Source organism: Populus alba, chromosome 3, assembly GCF_005239225.2.
Source record: "Populus alba chromosome 3, ASM523922v2, whole genome shotgun sequence".
NCBI lineage: Eukaryota > Viridiplantae > Streptophyta > Magnoliopsida > Malpighiales > Salicaceae > Populus > Populus alba.
In genome coordinates, this window is record NC_133286.1 from 11,044,506 (window position 1) to 11,056,995 (window position 12,490).

At 29.7% G+C, this 12,490-nt stretch overlaps 1 protein-coding gene across 1 annotated transcript; it reads right to left on the bottom strand.

Annotated features, from left to right (window-relative positions):
• Positions 1–10,053: 10,053 nt before the first annotated feature.
• Positions 10,054–12,078, bottom strand: LOC118038011 (GDSL esterase/lipase 1-like). Its single transcript, XM_035044246.2, has 5 exons — positions 11,531–12,078; positions 11,307–11,428; positions 10,974–11,204; positions 10,618–10,873; positions 10,054–10,470 (listed from the first exon to the last, which is right to left on the bottom strand). Exons 1-5 carry the CDS (start codon positions 11,793–11,795, stop codon positions 10,235–10,237), a joined length of 1,110 nt encoding a protein of 369 aa, XP_034900137.1. The 5' UTR covers positions 11,796–12,078; the 3' UTR covers positions 10,054–10,234.
• Positions 12,079–12,490: the final 412 nt, after the last annotated feature.

Here is a 12,490-nt window from a genome sequence, read left to right on the forward strand (position 1 = left end):
ATAAATTAAGATGATAAGGGGCCTATCTCTCTTATTGCTCATTCTAAAATTATCACACCAAAACATACCTTTAATTTATCCAAAATATATTACAAGTTTTACACATTAAAAAGCCTATGTTATATGTTTAAAAATTTTTGTCTTGAAAATAATTACATATATATATATATATATATATATATAATATATATATATATATATATATATATATATATATTCCATCCTTTTGTGTTTTATGTTAAGGACCTAATAACCAATAAGGTGCTTTATTCCATTTGAAGTAGAGAAGGATTTTACATTATGTCTAAGTCTTTTACAATGTCGTTGCCTCAAGCCTTTTTGTTTATATGTCTTTCTACTTCACCTGATAGGCTTGGGCATACTAGTTCATGCAATTTGAATATTTTTAGTGTCAAATAAAATGGTGTCTTATACATCAAAATAATTTATTTTTAATTGTCCAACATGTTCTTTAAAAAATTATCACGTTTGTCATTAAAACTTACGAGTCACAAAAATTCTACTCCTTTTGAATTATTTTTTAGTGATGTTTGGGGGCCTTCTCTTATATTGTCACCAGATGATTTTTTATTTATTTTTATGTATTCTCATACAATTTTTTTTTTCCTTTGGTTTCCAAATCCGATGTCTTCAATATTTTTCACCAATTTTAAACTTAAGCTGAGCACCTATTCTCTTTAAAAACTAAATCTGTTTAAACAAACTAAGATTGTGAATATCACCAACTGAATATATATATATATATATATATATATATATATATATATATATATATATATATATATAACTATTGGTATTCATCATCACTAGATTTGTTCACATACTCATAGATAGAATGACATGGTTGAGCACCAACATCGATAAATTGTTGAAACTGGCCTTACCTTTCTAGGTCAATGTAAAGATCCTTTAAGAATATGGAGTTATGCATTTGAAACTTTTGTTTATTTGATTAATCTCATGACAACTCTTATTCTCAATCATAAAACACCTTTTGAATGTCTTTTGAAGTTCACACGTGATTATGGTTTTCTTTGCACCTTTGAGTGTTTCTGCTATTTGTTTCTTGATCCACAATATGCTGCTCATAAGCTAGATTTTTGCTCTTCTCCTTATGTCTTTCTGGGATATAGTGCCTCATACTTAGGTTATTGGTGTCTCAATTTATATTTTAAATGTATTTACATTGCTCGTCATGTTTCATTTCATGAAAACATTTTTTCTTTTAGAACTTTAAACATATACAAACTCTTCCCACATTGCCAAATAGAACCCTATTACCCACCTTAACACTTCTACCTCATGTTTTTCTGCACCCATCGCCTGCACTTATTGCCCCTGTTTCGCCTGCACCTGCTACCCTTATTCTATTTAATTCTATGAGCACCAATCCATACCATTTATCTCCATATTTATACCCTTTAATTGATTATTATTCAAGTATAAGTTGTCTTCTCATCTTTGAATATCTCTCATGCTTCACTTGCTTTTCCACATTCTGATTTCAGCTTTAGGTGCTTCCATATTAGGTCCTCCTTCTCAGCTTGATTCAATCTTGGATGCATCACCTACAGGGTTTTTTGTTGTTTCCTTACCTGGTTTGAATTTAATTATTGATCTACCTAAGTTTTCCTTTTAAAAGGTCTTGGACAACAGTATTACCTTCTTTCATCATTCTATTTCTTGTCAACATTCCATGGTTTTTCAACTATAAAATACCAAAAACTGCCAAACTAAATGAATCCTCTAGCCTGCGGGATTCTTCCTTACCAAACCAGGAACCATCAACTTTCCAGGATGTAACTCATTACTTGGCATGGCAGTAAGCCATACAAAAGGAAATTTAAGCCTTTCATCATAATGGTACATGAACCTAACTCCCTTTTCACTCCATCATGAATATGATTGGTAGTTGTTGGGTTTATAAGATTAAACAACGAGTTGATGGTAGCGTTGAGAGATACATAATATGGTTAGTTGCTGATTGGGCTAACAATGTTGATAACCGTAAGTCTAATGGTGGTTATCTTGTGTATCTCGATAATACTCATGTTTTTTGAAAATCTGAGAAGCAATGTACTATTGCTAGATCTTCTATGAAAGGAGAATATAAGGTTTTGGCTGATGACATTATTGAAGTTTTATAAATTTGCTTTTTGTTATCAAAACTTCACCATTCTTCTCCCTGTATTATTACTTTGTGGTGTGATAATTTGGAGGCCAATTCTCTATTTGTCAATCCTATTTTTCATGTTTTTACTAAACATTATTGAACTTGATTATCATTTTATTCGTGATAAAGTTGCTAAGAAGAGGATTCATAATTGGTTCATCTCTTCAAAGAACTAACTTGCCGATGTTCTTACTAAATCTCTACCTCATGCTAAGAAGGGAATCTCCACCTTTAGTTAAAGAGGGCGTGTTATGTTTAAGGGATTATATATATATATATATAGCTTAATTATCTCATATAGTGTATTCCATTATTACTATTGTACACAACCTTAAACATTTAATACAAAGGATGGTTGCTATTCATTCAAATTTATTTCTCAATTATTTTAACCCTTTGTCTTGTTAAAAGTAACTGAAACAAATACAAAGAAATTATGTTTCTTGTTTATTGCATGCCATGTTGTTAAATGTGAATTGATCTCTTTTAAAGAGTCCATATATAAACAACAATCTTGACGTGCCTTCTCTTAAATTTTGTGCAATATATGTATTACTGTGCAAACGCTTCCTATTGCATGCTCAGTACATTATACAAAAAAAAGATCAGTGGAGTTGTGCGGATTTGTTACTGTGCAAATCCCATTTATGAATATATTGTCTATAAAATCTGTCAGTTCTGGACATAGATTTTACGTGCAACTTTGTTAAAGTCTTATTATAGTTTCTCTTCGCAATAAGTATACTTTGTGTGCAAGTCTGTCATAGTAGTATTTGTTACTTGCAAACTTGGAAAAAAATAGAGAAGAGTTGGAAACCTGATCAAAATAGAGATCGAAAGGAAAGTTTTGTTATTATCTGTTGTCATATTTATATGCTTGAACTTTCTAATATATACACGTTACTTTCTCTGTGCTGGAATCTGTGCTCTATTTATATATAATAGTTGTGTTCAAGTTGAGTTTGTACTTTGTATATAATGCTAGTTGCTGGAAGAATTCATGTTTTGCTGGAAAAAGAAAAAGCACAAGTTATATATACTATTATATCCACGTGCAAGTTTATATATATATATATATATATATATATATATATATATATATATATATATATATATATATATATATATATATATATATATATCAAGACAAACGAAAAAAGAAGTGAGATTAGACAAACGAAAGTTTATATGTATTTGTTAAATTGCAATTCTTTGCTTTGTTTGTCTAATCTCACTTCTTTTTTCGTTTGTCTTGATATATATATATAAACTTGCACGTGGATATAATAGTATATATAACTTGTGCTTTTTCTTTTTCCAGCAATACATGAATATATATATATATATATATATATATATATATATATATATATATATATATATATATTACGTGATTTTGTGATATTTGCTTTGTTTCAAAATAAATATTGTTATCTAAAAATATTGCATTCTAATTAAGAAGAAAAAAAGAAAATAGAAAGAAAGAGAGATAGTGTCGTGATGAAGGGCAGAGCCAGGAATTTTATTCTCTCATTCTCTCATTTTTATGTATTTCCCTTACTTTTCTCTCTTTCTCTCTTACTTTTTTTATTTCTTTTTCTATTTTGTTTTTGCCTACTGGGCAACATATAAAAATGAAGGAGAAGTTGATTTGTTTTATTTTTTTAATGGCAAATAATTATTTTAGCATTAATGAGTCGTTTTGTTTTTATTTGACGGTCCTTTTTTTGTTAGCATTACTAAGTTCCGTTCATTCTAAAATTTTAACTAGATTTTATTCAATATATTTTAAGATTCCTTGTAAAATTTCAACTCAATCTGATGGTCAGATTAAAAAATTATACCCAATAATATATAAAACTAGTGAAATTATAATTTTTCATCAAATTTCTAATTTTTTCTAAAAATTTTAAAATTTTAACCCAAGCTAAAACATCACATTAGAAGGCTTCATATAAATTTTTAGAATTTTTTGATAACTCAATCAAGAATTATAAATTTATATTTACATAAAAATTAAAAAACATATTAATAAAATCTTAACCTGAACTATAGCACATCCAAGCTTTTAAAGTGACACCGCCCATGGTCATGGCCAATCACTGCTTATTCTCTACATTAATTGCATTTATTCATTATCTGTATACATGTATTTATTAATGTGCAATTCTATTTCTGGGTTAATTGCATGCATTATTTATCTGCGAACATACTTCATTAATTGATGTTCAATTATATTTTTATAATGTGATCATTATGACTAATTACTGGCGGTTGTTATTAAGTACCAATTAAAAATTGTTATTGGGGTTGGAGTAGCATCCATTTAAAAATTAGAGATTGAAAGAGCTTTTATTTATAAAGAATTGAAACTTGCATTGATTAATACTTAAATATATATATATATATATATATATATATATATATATATATATATTTGTTTCAAAATAAATATTGTTATCTAAAAATATTGCATTCTAAGAAGGAAAAAAGAAAAGAAAAGAGAAAGGGAGATAGTATCATGGCCTATCACGCAACCCCACCTCTACATTAATTGCATTCGTGATAAATAGAAAATGAATGAAATCGGCTAGAATCGAACATGGAAATCCAGGGAAAATAAAAGAATTAGTTGCCGCTTGGCTGCTGCATGATTTGTGCTGTGCATAATGTGCTTCAATTAACTTATATTATTTTCTAATGTGATATATATTTGTAATGTTGATCCTGTTATTGAGATAATAGATGGTTCAGACTAGTGTTAATACTGCTAATATTCATGAGGAAGTTATTAAGCTTGCCGTAGCTATGTCAGAAGTAAACTTGGTGTGCAAAGGTGGTAGATTGATATTGGAGTCACCTATAGTATATATTTTGTCACAATAACTTTTTTTTTAGTATACCATAACTATTGATGGATAACTCCTTAGTGTGAAAAATCTTGAGCCACTAAAAGGTGGTGCTAAGGATGATATTTAGAGAAGAACTTACTATGTACAATATGATTTATGATTTTAATATTTAAAAGTTTAAGTTAGTTTTTTTTCTCGCTGTTGAGCAAGAACGAGTTTAAGTTAGTTTTTTAGTTTAATAAGTATATCCTCATAAAATGTATAATGATTGTGGATAAGGTATATTTATGTCATAAGCCATTAAGCTTAATATTATGTCTATTTGCCGAGTAACGAAGACAAGGCCTTAGAAACATTTAAACATTTTAAAAAAGCAGTTTGGAAGTCAACTCAACATAAAGATCAACATGATAAGAAAAAATTAAGGTGGGGAATATAATTCATCTTTTAATGAATTTTATTTTAAGAATGTTATGATCCATCAAACTATAAGTTTTTATTTATTTAAATAAAATAGTATTGTTGAATGTAAAAACTGAATATTGATAAGTTTAAAATTACATAATTACCTCAAAACTTATAGGGGTAAGCAATTTTATTATAAAACTATATTCTTAATAAAATACCTCACAAAATTAGATAAGACAATATATGAGTTATAAGATGGTCAACGACCTTCCTATAAATACATGAAAGTATAAGGGTGTTTAGCCAAAATTATGATTTCTCCACCAAATAAAGTAAAAATATGTATTGTATTATATGAGATATCCAGCTGTACTTGAAGGGTATAACAATGCTAATTGGATATTTGATGATAAAGATTTAAAATTCACAATTGGATTTATCTTTACTGTTAGAGGAACTTTAATATCTTAGAAATCCTCTAAATAAACATGCATATTCAAATTCTTGAAAGAGCTTGAATTTATAGCTTCAGAAAAAGCTAAGAAACAAGTAGAGTGTCTTAAACAAGTTGACCGAATATCCTAGGATCCAGGTTTAAAGAGACAACATCAATTCAATAATAGTATTTTTGCCCAATTCTATAATGAAAAGTGATACCTGCTGCGAAAACAAAATAAATTAAGCTATTAATACTTCTTATAGCTTGACAAATTCAAATGGGGTATGCAAGATACTCTTCATAAGAATCACTTATTTGAGTGTGAAACGAGGTCATTTCTATGAGAATTGAAAAGACTAATTCTCTAAAGCACTCCTTAAAACTATGACGTGTACGAAGCCAAAATGAACATAACAATGAGAATCAAAATTATAGAAAAAAACCATGTGATTTCTATTGTCTAGTTCCACATAAAAGGCTAAGCAATTCAAGACATCATATTCATTAATTAGCCAAGAGAATCATATAGTTTTCACCAGGGAAGGTTCAAAGTCAAAAGCTACCTCGCCCGACTTTCATTGTTACTCTTTATTTTTGTGTCTACTTTGTATTTTATTCTGATCAAATAATTTTTATTAATGTGGGGGATTCCTAGGGTGTGAATGAAAAATTATGTGTTTAAACTCTACTTGAAATAAAGTTGTGTCATTTTAAACTATAAAGTTTTATCTTTTTGTTTTAAAAGTTGTGTTAAAATTAATTGTTAGAATTGCCTATGAAAAGAGACAATTCTAACATGGTTTTGATAAAGAAATTTTTTTTCTAATCCTTCTAAAACTTTCATTTTTGCATTAATTTTGTCAAAATTCATACAAAGAGAAATATGCAAACGTTGATTCGCTTTTTATTTTTGGTTACGCTACCAAAAATAATATATTAAGTTTGAGAAATAATATTGTAATCATATTACTAGCATCAAAGAATAAGTAATATATTATTTTAAGGTTAGAGAATTGATCCTTGCTTCAATCTACTTCTTAAAGTTTATATTTCAATCGTGCACGGTATGTTGATTTTTTATTTACATGCTGATTAATATACATGTTTTATATTTTATAGAACCCAGATCATTTAAGAAGAAATAAGAAACAACAATATGAACTATTTAAAGTATTACAACATGAGTTCCTTTATAATATCTGAGTAGAATATTTAATTTATCATTTAACAATTAAGTATTACAACAAAACTTTTACTTTTATAACTTTATCTTTATTTTTTTAATACCACTAACAAGCTAAAATAATTGGCTAAAAATAACAATGTCGTTCACTATACAACCAAACTTAGATGCACTATGGACAACATTGTTCATATAAATAGTTCTTTTTTTATATATATACTTTTTTCATTTCAATCCAACTTTATTTCCTTACAATCATGGTTTTATATGTTGAGAGTTTATTTCTCTTCACATGCTTTTCATTTGAGGAATGTTGATAAATATTTTGACATTAAATTATAGATTGAAATTTCAAAATAGAATATCAAGTTGTAGTTATAAAGGAAATTTAAGGAATAAGGACTAACATAAATTAAAAAAACAAAACAAAACAAAACAAATCCTAATTTGAGAAAATGTGGTGTTTAGTCTTTAATGTTTTAGGATTTTACACTTTGATCCTAAACTTTATTTTTTTTCACATTTAAGTCTTTGGATGCTGAGAGAAAAGAGAGAAAATCATTGAAAAACATTGAAGAGAGAGAAAATACTTGGATGACCACATCTCAACCACTAAAAAAACTCATCCTAGTGTTAACGTGTTCGTCTTTGCAAGAAGAGTTCAATAAAAGTATTGTTGCCCTTAACCATGCTGGAAAAAAATTGATCAGGGTCCATAAAGATTTTTTTTCATTTAATTTTTGCATTTTAGAGTGATTATCAGGTGTTTTGGGTTTGTAAATGAGTTTGTTGAGATTTATAAGGTGTTTTGGGTTTGTAAATGAGTTTGTTGAGATTTATAAAGTGTTTTTGAGGCATTTTAAGTGATAACAAGTTGAAAATAAGTTTTTGAGGTCCAAAAAACATGGACCTTGATTTCTAATGACTAAAAAATTATTATGGTCATCTACCACAACATACGACTTATTTTCCGTTAAAACAATATAGACTACGTGTTATCTGTTTGTTAAAAAAAAAAAAACAATCAACCAAGTGTGACCCTAGGCTTAACGAGGTACATGGCCTTGACCTATTAATTTTTTTTAACTCTTTATTATTTTTATTTATTCATAATTTAAATTAATACCATCTCTTTTATATTTTAGATTGTTTAGTTTAAATTGTTATATACATACATATATACATGTGATGTGTGTGTGTGTTGTATATATATATATATATATATATATATACATGTGATGTTGGCATACATATATAGAAATCTACCGTGTACTTGTGGTCTTTTTTTTTTTTGCATTAAAAATGATGTTCAAGTAGCTCATACACCTTTTAAACAAGAAGAAAAATATGCACCTCGAATTATAGACCAAGCTGGGTGAAATAAATTGTTTTTTTAATTCTAATCTATTGATAAGAAAATAGATAATAATAGTAAATGGACAAAATTAAAAAAAAAAAGTGATAGTAATAATTTGGGAATTGTTTTTTTAATAAATAGGGACAAACAATGTAACTTGATTTTCAGCCCATTAAATACAAAAGAACAGAATTGGATAAAAAAACAAAAAAAAAAAACTAGATCGATTCAATCCGAGTTAGCATGACAAACCTGTAACTCAAGGAATAAAGGGTGAGTAAACCTGAGTTGACCTGCCAAACTCGCAACCCAAGTTATGAAATCGGGATAACTCAATAAAAAAAAAAAACATAAAAAAATTACAAAGCTAAAAAGAAAATAAGAAAAAAGAAATAATAAAAAAAATAATGTTAACCCATGTTGATTTTTCAAACCGGTGACCTTGGGCATTAGATTGGAAACACCCTATCTAAAAAAATAACATAGCTCAATTCTCAACCAATTAAATATCGAATGATCAACTTGGAAGAAAATATCAATTACATAAGGGATCCAAACCAAAAAAATAACAATTAAAAAAATAGGGATCAAAATTGAAATACAAAATAATTTTTTTTTATTGAAAGATGAACTTGAAATGAAAAATTAATTGAACAAAAAGGCAAAAAAAAAAAAACAAAAAGAATAAGGATCAAAATTGAAAAAAAAAATTAAAAACAAAATTTTGATTGAAGGGTGAAATTGAAAATAAAAACCAACTCAATAAAAGGACAAAAAAAACAATAAAAAGAATGAAGAAAAAAAATAATATATAGCAAATTTGGATGGAAGGATGAAATCACAAATAAATAAAAATTCTATAAAAAGACCGAGAATAAAAAGAAATCAAAATAATAAGGATTGAAGTTAAAATGTCACCAATAAAAGGCCAAACTATAATTTTATGGGGAGAAGAGATAAAAGAAGAAGAAGAAGAAAAAGCATACCTACGATAAATCAGACCACCCCACTGATAAGCGCAACTCTACGAGGAACAAGACGCAACAACGCTTTTAACGACATGACATAAGGGTATTTCTAGATGCTAGGAGATGCTATATGAGCCACCCAGAGGCTATCGACATCTCTCACACGCTAGATTGTGTGTCACACATGCACCACCTTTTTATTTTTTTATTTTTTTATATTTGATCAAATACTTAATAACTCTTAAGCTGACTTGATTATAACAAAAGAATCATTGTTAAGAGACGAAAAAGTTTATTCACACTAGTTTCAACAACGCTTTCAACAACATGGCAGAAGGATATTTCTAGATGCTAGGAGGTGTTGCATGAGCCACCCAGAGGACATCGACGTTTCTCACATGTTGGATTGTGTGTCACACATGCATCACCTTTTTATTTTTTTATTTTTTATATTTGATCGAATACTAAATAATTTATAAATTGACTTAATTATAATGAAAGAATCATTGTTAAGAGACGAAAAAGTCCATTCACACTAATTTTAAAATTTTTGTTATTAAAGATAATTTGGTTATTTCACTTTGTTTTTATTTTATTTTTATATTTCATCAAATACCAAATTGTTTCTTATATGATATTATAATAACAAAAGGAAAACCTTTGTAAAAAGATAAAAATATCTCTTCACATCAAGTATTTTTGCTTTCAAGAGTAATGTGTACAAAGATGCAATATAATCACCATAAAAAAACACATTCAATCACTTGAATCCATGGTCTCATATACAAGGCATCGATCACATTCAATCACTTGAAGCATCTCTTTATTTTCCTCTATTCCTGAACTAATGTTTGAAGATTGCAAGGGCCGGTGACAGAAGGACTTCCCTTCCACATTAATTTTGCAAATTGATAGTTTGCCTTTTCGGTTGGATGAGAACCATCAAAGAATAAATGCTCGCTAGCATCGTCACACAATTGGTACTCTTTTATCGTTCTCTTTCCACCACAGCTCAGGATTCCTCTGTACGGACCAGAGCCACAACATGCCACTTTACCCTCCTTGAAACCTGCAAAACGTAAGTGATTGTAATATGTAAATGTAAAAACGAAAGCAAAGATTTCGTCTTCTTCTTCTTCTTCTTTTTATCCGATAATCAAGATCATGGGAAAACTCTTTAACGCATGGTCGAGTAGTAGACGTGAAGGGGATATACCATATTTTGAAGGATTGTTGATTCTTTCACTTAGAGAGGCATGGAAATCAAAGTTTGAATACTTGAATCCTTTTAGCTGCCCCATAAGCGCTTCCAGGGCTTTAGTCAGTGCTCTGTTGTGTAGTTTAGCTAGCACTGTAAGTTCATCTACGCAACCACAAGTGCTGTTTTGTAGAGCTGCTCTCGCGTATGGAGAACAACCCATAGGCTCCACATTTAGGAATCCAAATCTCCTTCCTCCGTTCTTGTATATTTCCTGAATTAGGCACCGAATTTTACCCATAAGTTGTCTAATTAGAGAAAACAAAGAAATCTTCAATACCATGAGCACTAGTAGCCTGGAGAGTACGTATTACCTTGACAACAGCTGTCAGGTTACCAACTACCATCCCAACATAATCTTTTTTGGAGGAGGAATGAAATGCACTGAAGTTTGTGGAGAAACGTTCTACGTAGTCATTGCTTCCTATGCTGAACAAGTAAATAGCTTTAGACAAAAACGTCGTAGTTTCTGTGTCGCCTCTTTCTTCTCTGAGCTGCTGCTTCACTTTCCTGAAATAACTTAGCTGAGTTTTAAGGTCTATTACCTGTAACAGAAATATGGGTCACAGAATTAAATTAGAAAGTGAAAAGGGAGTAGGGATACATATTTGAAGAACTATAATCTTACGTCAATTTAGATCACATACAAATCCCTTGTGAGTTTCTGCCAAAGCACCAGCTCCTGCTGATGCAAAGTTGACCCCAGCTAGATACCGATGGTTGCCAGGTTGTAGATACGGTGGAATTAATGGCAAGTTCAGATACTCAGCTGTAACATAGTTGCAGCTATCCATGTTTTAGAATCTCATTTAAATGGAAGAAGAAGAGACTCGAAATCCATAAATAGAAGAATATCATGTAAATGTCTTACCGATAAAGTCAGGAATTATTCTACCATCGGAAAATCTCCCAGAAGGATGGTTAAAGAATGTCTCACCGTATGGCCAGAAATCTGCTCGTCCAATAGCACTCTTTAGGTAGTTGTTGTTACCAGCATCAAACAGTGAATCTCCAAAGATGAACATAGCTACATGGTCACTTGGAGACGATGGACGCTGACTATAGCAACTTGAAGGGATGACAAGGCTCGTGTATACGAGCAACAAATGAAGACTGGACATTGATGAATTAGACATGTTCTAACTTACTCCCCTGCTGTTATGATTTGCTGATTTCTCTTCGCCATTTATAGAATCTCCTGGCTTGATTATCGTACAAGACAAAGTCAATTAAAGAAATTAAAAGAGGCAAAAACACTCTTCAGCTCCCATACTTGCGCAGTTGGTGTGTTAACACCCCGTTCCAAACTTGCCTGATTTACACAAAAAGGAGCCAAAATGTTGGTCTCTTTAGTCCCAGCTAATGTTGGTCTCTTTAGGGATTGATTTTTTTTATTTATTAAAAACCATTTAAGATATCCAAAAAAAAAAAAAAAAACTAGAATTGATTCTTGTATTAATACAAAGTGACAAAAGGATGTATTTATAAGGGCGTAAAACGATTACTTGCTACAAAAACAGGGACAAAAGGATGGCTTTTCCTAATACCAGGGGCCGGGCAAAAAATATAATAATAATATCTAACGGAGGGCTTCAACTTCAAATTTTCAGCCTTCGGCTGTAAAAGTCAATATGATATCTTCAACGTTGTAGTTGCATTGAATGGTTCTTCCTCGAGTCTACAGTGCTTCTAGAGAAATTGATTATCCCCAGCCACTTAGTTATAAATTTAAATCTCGTGGTGAAGGGACTACTGATCACCCTATTTCTTTTATATATGGGGCCGCCGGCGGTTGAAGATAAAAGAAACAGAAACTTCTAGACAATATATA

What these genes read in the sequence shown, in the direction of transcription:
- LOC118038011 (XM_035044246.2), bottom strand. Translation starts at nt 11,795, where the DNA reads ATGTCTAATTCATCAATGTCCAGTCTTCATTTGTTGCTCGTATACACG. An exon ending in AATAATTCCTGACTTTATCG is followed by an intron (nt 11,429 to 11,530) that starts GTAAGACATTTA and finishes ACTATGTTACAG; the next exon opens with CTGAGTATCTGAACTTGCCA. An exon ending in CAGAAACTCACAAGGGATTT is followed by an intron (nt 11,205 to 11,306) that starts GTATGTGATCTA and finishes TTTCTGTTACAG; the next exon opens with GTAATAGACCTTAAAACTCA.